The 20,914-nt window shown below is 42.2% G+C and overlaps 1 protein-coding gene across 1 annotated transcript in view; it reads right to left on the bottom strand.

Annotated features, from left to right (window-relative positions):
• Positions 1-20,914, bottom strand: part of MKRN2 (makorin ring finger protein 2) — a 382,638-nt gene that overhangs the window by 177,058 nt on the left and 184,666 nt on the right. The window contains exon 5 of the mRNA XM_044076413.1: positions 5,883-6,112. Coding sequence (XP_043932348.1) covers positions 5,883-6,112 — 230 coding nt within the window. The remainder of the gene's footprint in view (positions 1-5,882; positions 6,113-20,914) is intronic.

The following is a 20,914-nucleotide window of genomic DNA, read 5'->3' as shown; positions in this document are numbered from 1 at the left end:
TTTGTCCCCCCCTGATTGCTGACATAACACAGGACCGTCATATTGTCTGCGATTACTTTCAGGGTTCCTGGGTGAAGGACGGATTTGAAATTTAGCAGGGCCAAGTGTAAAGCCCTAATTTCTTTGATGTTGATATGGTCCTTTAGTCTTGAGTTGGACCATGTGCCTTACACTGAGAGTTGTTTTTGGCTTGTAAGTAGCACTGCCCCCCCCCCCCATCCCAAGTCGAAGGCATCTGTGGAGACCTGTTGTAGGGGGGGCTGGGACTGGAAGGTGGATCCCTTGGTTGAGGTGAAGAGCTGAGCTCCACCACTGGAGTTCCTTCTTCAGACATTGAAGTAAGGGGAGGGGGTGTCCAGGGGCTGGGAGTGTTGACTCCATAGGCTTTTCAGGATTCATTGGATTTTTCTCATATGGAGTTTTGCCAGAGGCAGCATGGGAATGAGGGATGCCATGTGGTCTAGTATTCTTAAAATATCTCAAGCTGGCAAGGAAGTGTGGGAGAGGATTCTTTGAAAATATAGACAAAGGTCTAGGATTCTTTGATCTGGAATGAAGGCTTTCATTATGTCTGTTCTGATCCTGCAACCCAGGAAAACCAGGTCTTGAGAGGGGATCTGGTGAGAATTTTTGTGGTTTATAGTGTACCCTAACAGAGATAGGATGGAGATTACCTGTTGTAGATGTAACAGGAAGGCCTGGCGGTCTTGATGAAGAATGAGCAGGTCATCCAGGTATGGGTATATCTGAATACCCAGAGTCCTGCAGTGGGCAATGATGGGGGCCAGGCATTTTGTGAATACTCTGGGTGCAGTAGAGAGTCCAAAGGGCAAGGCTAAGAATTGAAAATGGCAACAGCCTATTGCAAATCTGAGATGTTTCTTGTCATCTGGGTGAATAGGGATGTGTAGGTAGGCATCCTTTAAGTCCAGGGCTACCATGAAAGCCTGAGTTGGAATGAGTGGTAAGAGGATGGGTAAGGTAATCATTTTGAAACTGGGAACTTTGAGAAATAGGTTTAGATAGAATAGGTCTAGGAATGGCCTCCATGGGTAGTTCTTCTTGGTACCAGAAACATTCTGGAGTAAAAACCAATGTATCTTTGTTGGTGTGGTACCTGGTCTATGGTGCCTTGAACTAGAAGCTGTTGAATGATAGGAGGGAAAAGGTGGGTTTGGCTTGCAGGTGGTTGGGGGATGCCATGGAAGGGTGGTATATCATCCACCAAGTTATGAAGTAGCCTGGCAGAGTGATGGAAATAACCCATTGTTCTGATGTAATAATCCGCCAGGAGGGAAAGGAGAGGGTGAGACGGAGGGAAAGTAGGGTGTTTTGGTGCAAGGAAGGGTAGTCACAGAGGAGGTGGTCCAGACTGGTCAGACTGGCCTTGAAAGGGCATAGTGGAAGAACTTGTAGGAAACCTAGGAATAGAGTTTTTCCTGGTTTGTCTGCGTCCTTTAGACTGAGGAGCAGTGTGTGCAGGCTGCCTTCTAACAAAGGAAGGTTTCCGTGGATAATTCCTGTGATATCTGGGTATAGGAGACACCAGAAGGTGTTTAAGATTTTGATGTTCCTTACCCTTTTCTTGAAGGGATTTAAGGAGTTCTGCTGAGGCTTGGCCAAACAGGGCTTTATTATCCAGGGGTGCATCCAACAATTTTGTTTGCACATCCATGGGTAAGGGTTGTAGTCTCAGCCAAGAATATCACCTCAAGACTGATCCAGATGTAGCAGACTTAGATGAGGCTTCCACAGCATCATAACTGCACTTTATAGAGTGCCTAGTTTCTTGGGATGCAGTGGAAAGAAGGATATTTATTTGAGCTTTAATGGGAGAATCTGGTGCCTCAGATAGTAATGTGGAGGCCTTGGAAATGGTATCTAGCACATATCTAGCCATATGTGTTTGGTAGTTGAGAGCTCTAGTAGCCAGAGTAGAGGAGGTATAGACTTTTTGCCCTAGTCTATTCATGAATTTACTGTCTTTGTCCGTGGGATAAAGAGCAAGCGAAGGTAACTGCCTGGATGACTTATCAGCAGAGACAGCAATAAGTGCTGGGTCTGCTGGAGGGTTCCTAAAAAGGTATTGGGTATCCTGAAGGACCTTGTAAAAAATGGTCTGGACATTTAGAAGCTGGTGGTTGAGAGTCAGGGGATTGTGAAGCAGCCAGGAAGGCATCCTGAAAGGTAGATAGCAAGGGAGCCACTGTTGAAGAAGAGGGTTGCTCCATTTGCAAAAGGTCAAAGTATCTTTACTTGGTATCAGAAACTTCAGATGCTTGCCATTTGAAATGCTCCCTCATGAGGGAGACTATGTCTCCAAAGGTAATTTCTTCCGCTGGAGATTCAGGAGTAATGGAGTCTTCCTCCTCTGGGGTAATGAAATCCTTTGGGGACTCTATTTGGGATTCATATGAAAAAGATTAATTTGAGGAGTACTCTTCCTCTGAAACCTGTAAAGTAGGTCGAGTAGTGGGGACTGGTGGGGCCTGCTGAGCCTGTAAGGCCTTAAAAAGACTCTGAGAAAAAACTTCTCATCCAGGAACTGGTTGGGTTTCAGTGTGTTCAACTTTTTGTTTTTTCTTTAAAGGAGTAGCTGGTGGAGAGAGAATTGGAGCAGATGTCTGTCTGGGTGGAAGAGAAGGAGCTAGGCCTTCCGATAGACTGAGTCATGGTTCCCCCCTCCGCCATCCAGATCTGATGGCTGAGTAGCCTCAGTGGAAGTACTATAGGCTTCCTCCACCCCAGCTTTCATAGTGGTTCCCAGGCCTGGCTTGGAAACCGATGTCTGGGAAGATGCCGGGCTTTCATCAGCCTCAAGAACCTTCTCGGCCGCCTGAGTCACAGCGTGGGATTCCGACCTAACTTTCTTGGCCTTCTTCCACGGCAGCTCTTTGGATGGGCCTATTCCCCCTACCATACCAAGTGTAAGACATCTGAGTCTCTGATTTTCTAGATACAATTTTAGTGCAGCAAGATGGCTGTGAAGGGTGTTTGGAACAAACGATTTGCAAATGGAGCAGGATGTATGGTTGTGAGCCTCGCCTAAGCAAAAAACGCACTTCTCCTGTGCATCCTTGTGAGGAATTTGTCTCCCACAACTACACTTCACCTTTCTAGCTGACATAACAATAATCGAAGGCAATGAAAAAACCCACAGGGCACTTATCTATATCAGTAGGATGAAACGGTCATCCGATCTACAAATTTTAACAGTCATCTGAAATGTGATCTGCTTTCGGAAGTCTGGTGTTCACTGCAGCAGGAAAATTCTGAGGAGGGTGCATGCAGATGTCACCTTTATACCCTACATCAGTTTACAGCCCTGACAAGGGACATCACATGTACTCTCCAGAAACAAAGACTCTGGTGTACTGGCCGGAAGGTGGCACTGCTGGCAGCAACTCCCTACTGTTATGACTACTGCAACATGTGAATAGAAGGGCATTAAGATTGTTCTTGCGTTCACCCAGGGACCTTGGGTTGAATGAGTGACAGATAGAACAGCTTTCTTGAAGGTGAAGGGGCCCAATACAATACACACAGAGTGCATGCGAGTCAGAAAGATGGATTTTCTGACTGCATTTGTTATATTTTTAAAACCTGCTGGGCTCTTCTTTTCTGACATCTTGGCAAAAAACAAACGGATGTTATAAACACAACACTAAGGTCAAAGCACAAGGTACAACACAGAAAAACTATAACAATTAAGATATACACATAAAGATATATATATATATATATATATATATATATATATATATATATATATATATATATATATATAGATAATACATGTGATTTTTTTTTTTAAAGAAAGGAGAGGGGAGAAAAAGAGAACTACCTTCGAAATTAGTTAAGAACTACAAGACGTAGAAGACATAAATTACTAAGTACAGTAATTTATAGGGTACGCTAGTACAAGAAAGAAAAGAACTGAAAAACAAAAATCAACAGTAAAGAATTATGAAACAGGATAAACTACTTGCCTAAAACTTAAAGCTCGTCTTTCACAGTGAGTTGGCAAAAGCGATCAGAGGTATTTGGGTTGGTGCATTCTGGGTAAGGGATAAGCTTGAGAGTTCTATGTTGCCACGAGCTTTTGCAATGGCAGAGTTGGATCTGATTGTTAGTATCCCAACTCATCAGTTGAGGTCAGAAAGACAAATGACGTCAGATCGGACGTTTTATTTATTTTTTCTGGACAGAGAGAAAGGAAAGCTAAGAATGAACATGATTATTAGCTTACTGCATAGTGAGCTGTGACAAGATAATAAGTCAAATGCAAACTACTAACCCTACAGGATCCAAAATGATAGCGCTATGTTTTAACTAAAGAAAATGCAAATTTAGGGAAAATGTTAGCAGTCAGCACCTAAAGAATAAGGTGCACCTGTGGAAATCTCTCTCTTTACACACGTGTGTATAATATAGACATATACATATAAATAGATATATCTCATGCTAATAAACATTTTCACAGTTGCACATTTTTTGATGAAAAGGTGACACAGTGACTTGGCTCCAGTTCAGTTCTTGTGTCTTTGTGCAGTTTACATACCCATCTTGTGTTCATGAGAGTTTTTTTCGGACATTTCAGTTTCTTTCACACACTCCAAGGACAGTCATAGGTGAAATATTGATCCTCCAAGTTGCCCATGTGTGCATGCTGCGAGTGAGTGTCCATATGTGTGTCTGTCTGTGTCTGTACATCTGTACGCGTGTGTAGACATGTTCGTGTCCTGCAATAATTAACACCATGTTCAAGATTAGTTCATAGTCTTGCAGCCAGTGAATTCCAGAACAGGCCCCAGCTTCCCAGAGGCGCTTCACTGGATTAAGATAGTTGTCAGAGAATGAATGAATGAAATGTGTTGTGTGTGTGTATACATACATACATACACACACACAGACACACACGTGTATGTGTGTATGTGTGTGTGTGTGTGTGTGTGTGTGTGTGTATATATATATATATACACACACACACATATATATATATATATATATATATATATATATATATATATATATATATATATACATACACACACACACATATACATATGCGCACACACACACACATACACACCTGTGAAAAGAGAAATATAAAACTCTTGAAACAGAAAATATATATGAAAATGGGACTCTAGTAAGTATCCAACACAAACTTCTAACCATGAACAGCTTAGAGGATAACACAACAGAAGAATGCATTTATTTACAATTGTTTGACTGGGTTACTCCCATTAGGCCAATGGCCTCTTTTCAGTGAGACCACAGGTGATATTCATAATAACTAGGGGAAAGTTGACCATGATACTGTGGAACGTCTCTTACTCTTTTTGACAAGTGTTGCTGGATCTTTTATATGGACTTGAACTACCACCAACTCTGGCAGATTGGGCCTCTGTTTAAAGTCTCAACCGAAGGACAGAACACACAGGAGTGCAGCACCCTCCTTATGCTGCACTGCAGTGTAAGTATTGGAAAATTAATCCAGCTACCTGGTGTAAGAAAATAACCATATCCTTCTGCACCAAAGGCATGTGTGCTACAGAAAACACCTAGGAATTACCACACAATCCAATCCCTATTTATAAAGAGGATGGGGAAGTCAGTTCATCTTCAGTAACCTGCAACCTTAAATTAATCTACTACATGTTGTTCATACAATGTAAAGCAATACATTAAAATTCTATAATTAGAAATAAAAATTATGTATTTTATGCACAATGTTGTTTAAAATATTTTAACTGCTATGCTGTTTTCTGAAATTACAAAACTATAGTGCTTAACAGGTGATTTTATTATGCCACCTGCTTACTCAAATTAAGTCTCATAACAGGAGCACACATTGCAGTGATCAGCTGTTTATCAGTCACACATATACATACTTGATTATTTTGTTTTCAAATTGCTTAGTACATCTCCACTGTCTGATGCAAGACAGGCAGAACACATGATTGCAGTTGGAAAGAATTCCAAATCTCTTCTCTGAAGTGGATGCTTTTTCATAAATTATTTCCATGCATATTGAACACACTTTATCCTGACTGTACTGAATGGCAAATGCTCTTTCCATGTCATGTTCAAAAGCTTCCATACACATCTGGAAAAAAAAACACACAACTTTAATTTAACATTGTCGTGTTTGCAACAAACTTAGGAAAAACAGTCACTATAAAAAAAATATGCACTGCAAGCACGTGGTACAGCAACTGTTCTTTGAAACATCAAATATAATCTATGTACGTCTGGTGCATACACAAATGAACACTCTCTTTCAATTGCCTCTGAGTGAGCCAAGTTAAGCAAAATGAATGCCCTTGTACGTGCATCTGTCAGAAAAAACTGCTTGTATGAAAATATCGTACTTCTATGCAAATACTCTCCAATTTTCTGCTATATTATGAGCAAACAGAAATAGACTAGGTCTGCAAAATGCCTCTGCCATCTCAACACACAGTAGTGAAGGAGCTTGAAATTATGTACGAACATACACACAAATATATATATGCCAGAACTTGTAATTATGCCCAATAACACAACAAACTCCTTGAAATAACTGTACTTTGGCAAATAATTCTCCATAGCACAAGAACACTGAAATCACTGTACTTTGTGAAACCACTCCTTATCAGTGTAAGAAATACTTCAAAATGGCTGTGCTTTGCGAATAAACTGTACACAGTTGAAAAAGTTCAGAGCAAGAAACACTTTGAAATGAATGCACTTTGCAAATAAATTGTACACAGCAAAAGAACCTTTCAAAATAGATGTACTTTGTGAAATAACTCTGTATAATGTAAGAAACACTTTGAAATGGCAGCACTGTGCGAATAAATGTACACAGCACAAGAAACTTTTCGAAATGACTGTACTTTGACTGCACTTTGCAATATAACTGTTCTTTGCACACAGCAAACTCTTTGAAATAATTGCTCTGTAATAAAGCACACAATCTGCAAACACTTTGCATACTCTGAGATACTTTGAACAACTCTAGTTATGCTTTGAATGGCTTTGGTTAATGCAAAATAGTAGTTTGTGCACAAACACTCTTTTACTAAAAAACATGCAGTTGCAGTGCTCTTTAAGCTTAATTTGCCCTTTTATGGTGGTGCTGCAGTAGCGTTGTCGCCTCACAGTAAGACGTCCTGTTCGATTCTCAGCTAGAACGTCTTGTGTGTGGAGACATGCGTGAATGGGAATACCTTCGTTGAAGGTTGTGCGTCAGGGCTGGCAACTCGGCACGTAAAAATTTACTGCCAATCATTAGTGGACCAGAGTTCCGCTGTGGCGACCCCTAACCGGGAAAAGCCGAAAGACACAACAACATTGAACTTGTTATGCTCTTTTAATCTCTTATCATGCTCACTATACTTTTCTTGTGCCCATTTTACTTGAAACATGCACGTTATGCAAACCAAAGGTAATTCTGAGCCCTACACGAATATTTCTGCTAGTTTTATCAAATATCGTAGTTTCAAACTTTTTGTTTAATTAATAATGCATTTTGTGCCGTTCGTTTGATTAATAATAGATTTTGTGCTACTAGTTTGATTAATGATGCATTTTTTTACCTTACAAATGCTCTGTTTCATTTTCTTTTGCCAAATAAATAACTTGTGCAGTTTTATTTTTGTTACCTTAAGTTTGTTTCTGGCACTTTTTTGTTTGTCTGAGCTCCGTTTTACTCAACCAGCTTAATCTGCCTTCACAAGTTGCTCTCTTAATTCCAGTTTTGACACCATGTCGTTCTTGTCAGGATAAAACAGACGAACATTCATGGGTTCAGTTCAAGCAGCTTTACTACACGCAAACGCATCAGGAATGAGGCTTTGTAAATTAAACTTAAGTAAACTTATAAATAGACTGACTACCACACTCACACAAGTTAACACTCTGGTTCTTCTCTCAAAATGGCACTGCTGCCTGCATGTGCTCACTATTTATAGGCACATGCTTACATCTGCAAATGCTTCTTAAATGTACATACACATGTTCTGATCTACACAAAGGACTGGTTCTGGAAGCTGGTATGGAAGAAAGAAATTGCCACTAACTGAACCTTGACTGTATAAAAACTAAAACCTGAGTGGAAGACATCTTTAATGGGAGCTGAAAAGGGATCAACCTTTTAATGGTCTGCCCAAATGGCGAATCTCTTACACTTGAAATATTTATCAGAGCAAATGGAATGTCACTGAGGGACTATCAGGTTATTTACTACATCCTGGAGAAGGGAAGAATCCATTGCCATCAGCGGAATTGGAGAAGCCATACGATCAATCTCAGATTGGGGAAGATTTACGTGAGGCTCTCTGGAGGTGCGAGTTATAAGATCTGGAATTGGATCTAACAACCAAGGGGACTCTTGTAGGTGAGGCTTCGGAAGAGGAAAGAGCCTATATGGGGTTACTCTGAAGGAACCATGGAGTTAGGGGAAAAGGAGGATTTTTATAAAGTAACCAGTTTGGCCAATGATGAGACAGTGTCCCTGGGTGATTGTCCCAGTGGTGTGATCATTGCAAAGAATCTGCTGCATTTGTTGCTGGACTGGGTGGCAAAGAGGTTGCAGCAGAGATTGCTCCAGCGACTGATTATCGTCATGGGAACTGCTGGAAAGAGGGATCACTTATAAGGCACCAGGAGCTCTCTGCTAAGCCTGTCTGCCAGAACACTGGCCGAGATAGGAATATGTGTTGCAACAAGAAAATTGTGACAGGCGATCACCAAATGCCACAGTCTCAAAGCTTTGCAACATAAATGGTAGAATGTGGTTCCCCCTTGTTTGCTGATATACGAAACTGTCATGTTGTCCATCTAGATTGAAATCACACTCAGGGAAGGCAGTCCTGCAACTGCTGCAACAGAAGGAAGGCTGCCTCAGTTCCAAGACATTTATGTGGATTCTGGCCTCGCTCACTGTCCAAAGACCTTGGACCATCCTCCCTTTGTAATGCCTCCCCCAGGGAGGAGGTGTCTGTGCTCCATTTTGCTGATGGTAATGGAGGTTGAAACACCTTGCCTTTGTGTAGAACAGGAGAGGTTGAGAAACAACTGGAGTTGGTTCCTGTAAGATTGAGTTAGAAGTATAGTCTTCAAAAGTGGATGGTAAAATTAGGACCACTGAGTCTGAAGGAGCCACTCTAGAATTCTCATGTGATAATGGCCACACTGAACCATTAGAACAAAAGATACCATGAGGCCTAGGATCCTCAGTACTAGGCACGCAGTGGGGAGTTTACAGTAGTAGGGCTTCCACTGATTGTGCATGTTTCTTTTCCTCAGGAGAAGGTTCAGAGTGGTGTCTGGATGACAACCCAAGAAAATCAGGCACTGCGAGGGATCAGGTTAGAGTTTTGTAGGTTGATGGTAATGTCCAGGGAATTGCACAGTTGTAGCAGATAGTGTCTCTGGCTTTAATGAGTGACTCCACCAAAGGAGTGGCCAGCAGCCAGTCATCCAAGTATGGGAATACCTTTAATCCTCATAGTCAAAGATGGGTGGCAATGACTGTCGTACATTTGTTGAAGACCCTGGGGGCTGTGACGACGTCAAATGGTAAGGCTCTGAACAGACAGTGACAGGCTCTGATTCAGAAGCACAAGTATCTCCTGAACTCCTTTGCTATTGTTATGTGCAGGTAAGCATACTGAAGATCTATTCAGCACATCCATTCATTCTACTATAAGCAATGGAGATTTTTTTTTCGCAAAGGTGTTGAAGAAGCCAAGGTTCAGAATGGGCCTGAGGTCTTTATTTTTCTTTGGAACCAAAATTAATTTGGAATAAAATCCCGACCTCCGCTAGTATGGTTTGACCTCCTGGATAGCTCTTTTCTTGATGAGAATGACTAACTCTTTTGATGCAGCCTTTGCCTGGTTGGGTGGAACATCCAGCAATGGAAGACTTGTTTAGGGGATGTGGGGTATTCCCAAAAATGGAATGTGATAGCCTCTGGATATAATCCCGCTTATGGTCCTTACTGTCTCTTGTGATGGCAAACCATCCCAACTACCACTAGAGATGAGCAAATGCGTAGACCTTCAGGAGTTCTGCGGGGCCCATGGCAACCCTGATTTTGCAGAACATCTCAGCTCTTGGCCTTTGCCTGTTAAATGGGACACCTCTGATGCAGCTACCCCTTTCAGAAGGTGAGTCAAACTGACATTTACACCAGCAAAACCAAAGTGAACAAAGCCATTTTTGGTTCTTGTTAAAGGAGGCTTGTGGAACCTCATTCAGGACTCCAACGACAAATAATGTCTTGCAGTTCTTGCCCACTTTTCTGCATTTTGTCTTTAATGGAGGATCTAAACAAGGCTGATCCATCAAAGGGGGCATTTATAAATGACTCTCTAAAGCTGTCTGCAAAGTAATAATCTCAGCCAAGCATGGCATCCAACTGCTATGCCTGTGCTGACTGCCCTTGCCATCCAATCAACTGTGCGGTGTATCCGGCACATGGAAAGGTTTGTAATAGTCAACATAGTCATCAGAGTAGCTTGTAATTGCTTCTGAGAGTTTGCCATGACTAGATTCTTTAGAGTAAATGGGGCCTGCAATGTCAGATCTCAGTGGAATCTATTTAAATGGGTGGCACAGTTCAAGGCAGGGAGACCAAATGTGCCAAAAGCATATGTCCACTTCCCAAATCTATCCACTGATCTCAAATCGTTATTACGGAGGTGGACATAAGAGTCTTATGACAACTCACATATAGTGGCTGCTGTCACAATGGAGTCCACAGCGGGGGGTTTTGACCAAGAAGGTTTATCTTTATCTTTTGGGATGGACTAAAATTTTTTTCAGGCCTCCTGGGGATTGCCTCTCATGAGCTGGGCTCCTGCCAAGATCTCCTGACCACAAGCTCTATAAAAACTGGTCAGCTGGGAGAATCCCCCACGATGTAGAAGCTGTAATCCGGTATACCTCAAATAATACCTCCTCATCCTGACACGGGGGGCTGTCAGCCAGGACCCCCCTCTAGCACATCAAATCCAGGATGTTGCTAAAGGAAGCATTACATAGGGATGACTGTGGGGAGTCCTCTCTAGCCTCAGAGTCAATATCTGACATAGGTGAGTCTGAAAGGGAGTAAATGTGTTTCCTTTTACACACTATCTTCTTAACGAGTTAGGGTGATAAGGAGTTTCATGATCTGTTGGAGGGAAGCCTCTGCTCCTGGGCAGGTAATTTGAGGCTAATGGCTTCCATGGCTCAGTCAAGTCATTCCAAAGTGTAACAAGCTGAGACCGATGGAATCCAGTGGAGAAATTGTGACCATTGGAGCCTGTACACATTACCTCTTGGTGGGGGGTGGTATGATCATCCCCAGCACCTGGAAGGCAGAGTCAACCTCCAGTGGATTTGATGAACCTGCTCCTGTACTGCAGATGGATCCAGCTCTCCCTTGAAAGAGGTGGGAGATGCTTGTGCAGGAATCCACAAAAAGTACAGTTTTGTACCTACCATAAATGTAGATGTTCGAAGATCCACATTGCTGCAGTCCTTACATATGGGTAGTCCGCTGTCCTCGGTCGGCCCGAATACCAAAGTATTAGGCTGATGTCGGTCAAGGCGCTTTAGACTGACATCAGAATGTCAGGGTACAAAAGCGCATGACCGACGTCATATCCTCAGTCTTTTCTTGCCCCAGATGTCAGAAGGCCCTAACAACAAAGGCTAAAGCCAAAAAATAACCAACCACCCCTGCACTAACCATATTTACAATATGTACAACCCAAACCACACCACCACCTCTAACTACAGAGGGGAAGGAGGGAGGGAAAATTGGACTGCAGCAATGTGGATCTTGGAACATCTACATTTATGGTAGGTACAAAACTGTACTATGTTCTTCATCTCACATTGCTGCAGTCCTTACATATGGGTAGAATCCCAAAGCAGAGGTAAGGGAGGATGGCCAACTAAAAGCATTAGGGGCTGCCAAAATGCCCTGTAAAATTGCAGTGGCAAATCCAGCCCTAGATTTAGAGTAAAGTGGAAGGTGGTAATGCTTAGAGAAAGTATGCACTGAACTCCAAGTAGCTGCTTCCAAAATATCTTTAATAGCCACCCCTTAAAAGCTGTAGAAGTGGCAGTAGCCCTAGTGGAATGAGGCCTAATCCCAGCTGGAATCTCCTTACCATGATGGGAATAACAGAAAGTAATACAAAAACCAATCCACTTAGAAATAGTTTGTTTTGAAACTGGTTTGCCCTGAGAACCCAAAGCAAAAGAAACAAACAACTGCTGAGACTGCCTGAACCCTTTAGTTCTGCTCAAATAATATCGCAACTGTCTGTGTATATCCAAAGTGTGCAAAATCCTCTCCCCTTTATTTTGGGGGTTTGCATAAAAAGTAGGCAAATGAATAGTTTGGTTTAAAGCCACACTAGAAACCACTTTAGGCATAAAAGGGTTAGTACGCAAAGACACCCTATCCTTGTGGAAAATTAAGAAAGGCTCAACCGCCATAAGGGCCTGTAATTCAGAAACCCTTCTCGCAGAGGTAATGGCCAACAAAAAAGCAGTCTTCCATGATAAATATTTCAACTCTGCTGTTGCTGCAGGCTCAAAAGGTTGTAGAGTGAGTTTCTCCAACACAAAATTGAGATCCCAAGCAGGAGTAGGAGCTCTACGTGGAGGTCTTATATTCTTTGCCCCTCTAAGGAATTGCTTAAACAAAGGATGAGAAAATAATGGTGGGTCACAGTCATAGTGAGCAGAGATTGCTGCAGCATGAACCTTTATAGAGGAGAAGGACAAACCTTTGTCCAATAACTCAGTAAGGTATTGAAGAGCAACACTTAAATTAGGTTTAGAAACATCAAAGCCCTTTGCTGTACTCCAAAATAAAAATCTCCTCCATTTATCTGCGTAAACTTTTCTTGTACTAGGCCTTCTGGCCTCCAAAATAACATTCAAAACTTGTTGTGGAAGCTGAGACCCTCCAGGGTTTAAAACAGAATATGCCAGGCTGTTAGATGTAGAGAGTGAAGTTTGACATTGAGTAAATGACTGTTCTCCTGAGACAGCAGATGAGGAATCGAAGGCAACGGCCATGGAGGCTTCCGTACCAGACTTCTCAGTAATGGGTACCAGTGCTGTCGAGGCCAATCCGGAGCTATTAAAATCATGTTTGGCTTGTCCTGTCTGACCTTCAGGAGTACCTTTGGGAGGAGAGGCAGAGGTGGAAAGGCATACACGTGAAAATTGCTCCAATTGAATGAGAGAACATCCACTTTCCAAGCTGTGGGATGAAACCTTTTTGTGCAAAACTTTGGCAGCTGGTAATTTAGTGGAGAAGCGAACAGATCTATGTCTGGAGTTCCCCATAACACTGTCAATTTCTGAAATACATGAGGATCCAATTTCCACTCGTGGGGATCCATAATTTGTCTGCTCAACACATCTGCTAAGGAGTTCTGTGCTCCTGGCAGAAACCTTGCCTGAAGATTTAGCTGTAAACTGAGAGCAGTCTCCCACAAAATCATTGCTTGTCTGCATAGAGGATAAGAATGCATCCCCCCTTGCTTGTTGATGTACCACATGACAGTTGTGTTGTCTGTTTGAATCAACACCTGCCCTGGAAGAAGTAAATCCTTGAAAGCTATCAATGCAAATTGGACTGCTAACATCTCCTTCAAGTTGATATGTAAATGTTGAAGTCTGGCAGGCCACGTGTCTTGTACCCATTTTCCATTTAGATGAGCTCCCCAAGCTTTGTCTGAGGCATCTGTCGTTAGAATCTGACTCGCCTCTGGTCGGGTCACAGAGAGTCCCTTGTTTAGGTGACATTCCTGAGCCCACCACAAAAATTCCTTTTGAATGCAAGGTATTATCTGAATGACAGTGTCCAAATCTTGGCAGTGCTGCGTCCATACATTCTTGAGATACCATTGTAGCTTCCTCATATGCAGTTTGGCATTGGGAAGTACCAGAATACAAGATGCCATGAACCCCAAGGCTTGAAGGACTGTCCTTGCAGTCAGCCTGGACTGACGAGACAATTGGTGGAAGTAAAGAGAAAGATTCTTTTGTTTGTCCGGGGTCAAAAGGCCATCTGGGATGCTGTATTCAGTCTCACACCCAGAAAGCACATGTCCTGAGAGGGTACTAGACTGGACTTTATTTCGTTCACAGAATACCCCAGGCATCTTAACACTGCCATCACATACTGTAAATGATGAAGAAGTTCGTCCTTCCTTGGGCCAGAATCAGGCAATCGTCCAAATAAGGATAGATTTGTATTCCTCTTAGCCTGAAGAAAGCTACCACTGGAGCCAGAACCTTCGTGAACACTCTGGGCGCAGTAGATAAGCCAAAGGGCAATGCAGAGAACTGATAATGAGAAGTCCCAGCTCAAAAACGCAGATACTTCCTGCAACTGAGCCTGATAGGAACATGAAGATAAGCCTCCTTGAGATCCAGAGTCACCATCCAGTGATCTTTGCCCAGCAGAGGTAAAAGCTGATGTAACGTCAACATTTTGAACTTGGGAATGTCCAGATATGTCTTGAGGATAGATAAATCCAAAATTGGTCTCCACGTGTTCCCTTTCTTTGGTACTAGAAACAGGCGAGAATAAAATCCTAGGCCCACTTCTGGCAGAGGGACCGGTTGTATGGCCCCTAATTGAAGTAGTAGAGAAATTTGTTTGTGAGCCTCTAGTCTTTGCTGCGGAGGAACGTCTGGCATGCCTTTGAAAGGAGGCAAGGTATGGAAATAAAACTTGTAACCTTGGTGTATGATATCCAATACCCATTTGTCTTGGGTAATCAAAATCCAATTTTCCTTGAAGAGTGCCAACCTTCCTCCCAAAGGTGCTGCCAAGCAAGAAGGATCTGGCAGCTGAAAAAGTAGGTCATTGGGCCTGTTTACGAAAGGACTGGCCCCTGCCCTCACCCGCAGATTGTGCCGGTGAACTCCCTGTTCTAGGTCTGAAAGAACCCTGAGCTCTGCCCCTACCACGCCTAGATCTACCCCTAGACTGAGAATCATAAGAAGGATACGTCCACCCCTTAGCAGGCCAATTCCTCCTAAACTTTGGAGGCTGAACCTGCAAAAAATCTTTAACAGCCTGCATAGACTTAGCCTAGTCTTCCATCTTCTTCAAGACTGACTCCACAGGTGAACCAAACAACACATCAGACTGCAAAGGAGCATCCAAAATCCTTGTCTTAACATGGTCAGATAAATTCTGATCCTTCAGCCAGGTATGCCTGCGAAGAACTGAACCAGTGGCAGCCACCCTAGATGAGGCCTGCACAGCATCAAAACCACATTGTAATGAATGCTTACCCACCTGTTCAAAGACATGCACCAAATCTTGTAATTCTTTACACTCAATGCCTTCCGCCAGAGCATCCACCTTAGACTTCAATTGAGAAAGAAGAAAGTTTTGATATTTCAACATATGAAACTGGCAATTCAAAGCCCTCATAGCTAAGGTAGAAGAAGTATAGACCTTCTTTCCCCATCTATCCAAAGCTCTGGCCTCTTTATCTAGAGGAACCGGATTCTTTACCACAGAGGCCTTAACACCCTTAGGTCCCTGACTAATAGTTTCTGGGTCCGCCCTAGGACTCTTATAAAGATATTTATGAGCCTCAGGCACCCTGTAATACCTATCCGGTTTAACAGGCGCAGGAGGCAGAGAATCAGGATTGAGTGAAGCCTCTGAAAACACATCTTCCACAACATCCAGAACAGGAGGTATAGCCAAGGGCCTGTGTTGGGGTAAAAGCAAAAATTCCCTAAGCCTTTTCCGGGAATCAGAGAAGTCCTGACCTTCCCACTTAAAATGTTCCCTCATAGAATGAAGTGTCTCTGAAAAAGAAAAATCTCTGGAGGAGAAGCAGTAGGAGTGGAATCATCTGCATCAGAATCAGAATAAGGAGAGTACTCCTGCAAGTCTTCAGCCGAAGACTCTGAAACATCCGAAGCCTGCTCCAAACCTCCCAATTCTGGCTCCACCCTAGGCCTCTTATCAGGAGGGGGCAAAGAACCTCTAATCAGAGTAATCAAATCTTCTGCCATTTTAAGCATGTGCTTCTTAGGCACAGACCCTGCTGAACTAGGAGTGACACCAACAGAAGCTAAATCTGGCCTGCCTCTAGGAGAAGCCTTGGAAACAGAAGGAGAGGGCCTAACCACCCTAGGAAGGGAGGGGAGTACAGTAACCTGAGAAGCCCCTTCAGCCTGACCTGCCTCTTGAGAGGCCACATCCTGCAAAATCAAAGTCTCCCCCTGAGACTCCAAAGAAGTCTCCGTCGGAACCACCGGCTCCACTGAAGCCTCTAAAGAACCGGCGTCCGGACGGACGACTCATCTTGCCTGGGTTTAACTGTTTTGTCTTTGCGCTTCTTCGAAGAAGCGGGCGCTGGAGAATCCGACGGCATATTATAATTGCACCGCTTACCGAAGACCAGCCTAGCACAATCTAACCTTCGCTTAATAGTGTGCTTATTGAACCTCGCACAAAAGCGACACCCAACAACGTCGTGCTCAGGCCCCAAACAAGGAATGCACAAAGAATGATAATCCCTATGCGGTATCTGTTTCCCACAAGAAATACAGTTATTCACTTTTTCTGACATCCGGTAATACAGTGAGGCAAGAAAAAACCAAAATATTCCCCAACGGGGTACTTAGCCAACTTGGATTCGGTCTGAAACTCCGAACTCGAAAAATTTCAGAACGCCGAACGGCACTTGCAACACTGCTTCTGCATCGGACCATGCGGCAAAAAAGACTGAGGATATGACGTCGGTCATGCGCTTTTGTACCCTGACGTTCTGATGTCAGTCTAAAGCGCCTTGACCGACGTCAGCCTAATACTTTGGTATTCGGGCCGACCGAGGACAGCGGACTACTCATATGTAAGGACTGCAGCAATGTGAGATGAAGAACATCCATGAAGTAAGCTGGTTCTTATGAGGGGACTGAAGCCAAGGAGTCAAAGGCCAACTTCAAAGACAGCACCAGTGGAACACAAGGTTTCAATGCCGAGAGTGGATCAGAAGGTATTGACCAGACACCACAGATCCAACTATGCCAGAGTCGAATGAGTTGGAGCCAAACATCCTGGAGCCAATGAAACTTGATACACTGATCTCTGGTGTACAGGCTCCAGAAGATACAATGGTTCTGAAGAAATGGACCCAAAGGATGGACCAGTGAGAGAGCCTGGATAGGGGTGATGTGTAGGATTAAACCAGCTTTGGAGCCATAAGGGAAGAAAGGAAAGTAGGACCTCTATTTCAATCTGTCTCTTGAGAAACTTCTGTATAACGTGATCCACATTTGCTTCTGAGGTGCTTTTACAGAATCTGAGAAATTGTATAGACATTGCTGAAGAAGGTCTTAAAGAAAGATGTTCCACCTTTTCAGGAGTCTTTTTCGTTGGAGAGTCCTGAATGGTAATGGTTTGCAGGACTTCTGGATCTAATGGAGGAGTTTAAGTAGGAGTATTAACTCTTGCTCCTCAAATCTCTGTACTTTAGAAGCAGAGGCTGGAAACAAAGTTTCAACTGGCCTATTCTTTGGATCTGAATCCTTCTCTCTGCCTTTTTAGTCTTTTGTACTTCTGGATCCGGTGGGGGAGATCTTTTATTATCAATTTATTACACCAGTCTGCGAATGCTCTGGTCCCTAAGGAAATGCAAATATCACAAGAAGCAGATAAGTGTGAAACACCAAGACAAACACCACAAAGGTCACAAAGATCCTAATGGAGGAATCTTATGACTGTTGTTTTTAAAATTTTTAAAACTAACTTGTTTTCCATTATCACATGCTAAGTACCTCCAAAGAAACACTATCAAGATCAAGTGAGACTACTGCCAAAAAAATACCAAAACATGAAAATCTTGTATTATTAACAGACATGAAAACTATTTCAATAAACAGTTATAACTATAACCATCTCTAAATCTACTAGTATAACTACAATGCACTAACACTCTTAATGACACCTACTGAAAAGAAGATGGCGGCGAGTGCCCAGGGGCAGAAATGACAGGATTGACAGAAAAGGGTAGAGAGAAGGGAGAATGACTCGATCTTAATCTAATTTTAACCAGAGTTGTTGTTTTGTCTTTCGGCTTTTCCCGGTTAGGGGTCGCCACAGCGGAACTCCGGTCCGCCAATGACTGGCAGTAGATTTTTACATGCAGAGTTGCCGTCCCTGACGCACAAACTTCAACGAAGGTACGCCCATTCACGAATGTCTCCACACAGAAGACACTCTAGCTGAGAATCGAACAGGACAACGTCTTACTGTGAGGCTGAATGGACAAAATCTGTCACCAAAGGCTGAATAAAGTCAAATATGAGGTACAGCACTGCCGGCTACCAATACTGCATTGCTTTCACAAAGGGGGTAAATGAGATCTAAGGTAGCTATGGGGACAGAGGATTTATGGGAAGGGATAATTCTTAAATGAGCTTGAGGCTGGAGCACTCTCTCTCTCTCTCTCTCTCTCTTCCATATCATATATGAGCAGTGGCTAGAGGACCTATATGTCAAATCCGACAGAATGAAGAGGATCAAAAGCATTTCTGCTCTTTATTTGTTGTGCAGCAGTCCCAGCATCTAAGAGTACATTAGTAAATAGAAGTGCATTTTTAAAAATACTTGCAGAGTTTTATCAAAACATCACTTCATTTCTAGGGGTGGACTGTAATCAAAATAAATTTTGTTATAATGTCATTAATTAGATTGGCAAATATAACAGCAATTTGTTTGCAAAGTTGATGACACATCATTACATACATTAGGCTCCTTTGCAAAAGGGGTGGAATATAACACTGGGACCCCTTGCAATTAAGGCCAAGGGGTGGCCTGATTTGAAAAGACAGAATAATTTATAGACTTTGTATTTAAAAGGTCAAGCCAGTACCTAGACAGATAAACAAAACAGAAGCATGGTAACTGGATAAAAGATTTGCACCAACATTATATATTTTCTGTAAGATTACTACTTCACTTAATAAAGCAATGAAGTATTAATTTACTCATTCTCTGTGCTACCCACAGTATAAGCTGTCCTTAAGTGTTGCAAGAAGTTTAACTCCTTTGGAAACTGTGACTATATCACAATTTTTTTATGATTTAGTTATTAAGTGCTTTGAGTAATTAGCAAGTGTTTCAAAAGCAAAGCATGCGTATTATGTGTAACAAACTGTAAACACAGAACATGACACTCTGCAGGATGTGGCATTTGCTTTATTTTGCTTACTTCTGCTGTACGAGTGAAACAGCTATTAATAATGAACACACACTATAACAATATGCTACTCTATTCGACTGGATTACACCATACAAATCTGGGATGCATGACAGAGTATGACTTCTGTTGCTTAGTTAAAAGCACTATATGACTACGGTAATTTTACAGAATATGATACTGTGATTAATATGACAGGCTGCAGTTTGTAAACAATCAATAGCAGCCTGAGGTGATTATAAACAAAGGTATTATGTTCATTTAGGTCTTTGTAAATATGTTTTGAAATGTCTAGAAATAACAACTGCTTGCCAAAACCATGCTTCCTCACATCTGTGTGGACTGTTTACAAAAATCAGACCATGCAGCTGTGCTCCATCACAATGCAAGACACAATTATCTTACTGTTGTTAATACTACTCCTCGACAAGTAGCATTTGGTAAAAGTTGGCTCTAGCACTGACATTTTATATTAGCTCTATCTTTCCTTGTATTGTATGAACTGTTCAGTGGGAGTATTGAATATAAAAGTAAATACAAACAGTTGTGGACACTCAAAGGAAAGTCAGAAGGAGGGCGTGAATGAGAAAATCAGTGAAAGACTCACTAGAAGAGTTATTACAATAGAACAGAAAATCACTGTGGAGGACCAATTTGGAAAATAAGGAACTTATTAAGAAAATCATTGGGTCATCAGGTAGTGACTTGAGAGGAAGACTGAATATCAGGACCAATAAAAGCAACCACTTAAATGTTCATAATCACTAGTAAAAGTGGATTCTGTCAGCATATGAGCTATTTGTATAAACCTACATGTACACGTTTTTGTATTTGCTGTGTACAATACTTTTGCATCTTCTGGCTGTAAACTGTACACAAGAGACAGTGCCCACAGCAGGAGGTTCTAGTCCACTCAGTGTAAACTGAAGTATATAGTATATGCAAAATCAAATTCTGTTGTACTTTGCAATTTAATATAATAAAGCAGTTTTAATCATATTTGCACTGTCTTTAGTATTCCTTTATACAACTCCAGGATATACAGGCTGTGTAAAAGTGACAGTCCATAATACCAAGAAGAAATAGACAACAGTCAGTCTTTCTGATGAAATGTTAAACTGAAGCCTTAATCGCCTGGGTTTGTGGTAGCTCAGGTAGACATAAAAGATCCCACGGCACATGGTAAACAGAGAAATGAAATTCCCTGGTGCCCTGGCCACATTTTCTGTAGTCAGTAAGAATACCACCTCTGGTGTCCTTGAAAAGAGGTCACTGGCCTAGTGGACTATGGTCAACAAAGTGCAAACACACACACACACACACACACACACACACACACACACACACACACACACACACACACACACACACACAATGTAAACCTGTGTTTATACAGGAGAACAATTCCAAAAGCAGAACCACTACATTATGAATAGTAACCAGTAACACAGTGGCAGACTAAAACCTTTATCAAAATAAACAGCATATGCAATTGCTCCTTTGTGAAATGCAGGGCTTTTCTTTAAAGCACTACTGCATCTATGCTTAATTATGGTTGTAAAGGGGAAGGGCTGCAATTAAAGAAGGGCAGATTATATAACTCATTCTGGCTTTTTTTTTTGGTTCTCTTTTTGAACTGCTCTCCACTGATTATTAGCTCCCTCTGCCAA

Source organism: Protopterus annectens, chromosome 7.part0 (genome assembly GCF_019279795.1).
Source record: "Protopterus annectens isolate FY-2018-M chromosome 7.part0, PAN1.0, whole genome shotgun sequence".
Classification (NCBI taxonomy): Eukaryota; Metazoa; Chordata; order Ceratodontiformes; family Protopteridae; genus Protopterus; species Protopterus annectens.
The sequence above is the reverse complement of the archived record's forward strand: the minus strand, read 5'-3'. Positions and strand labels throughout refer to the sequence as shown.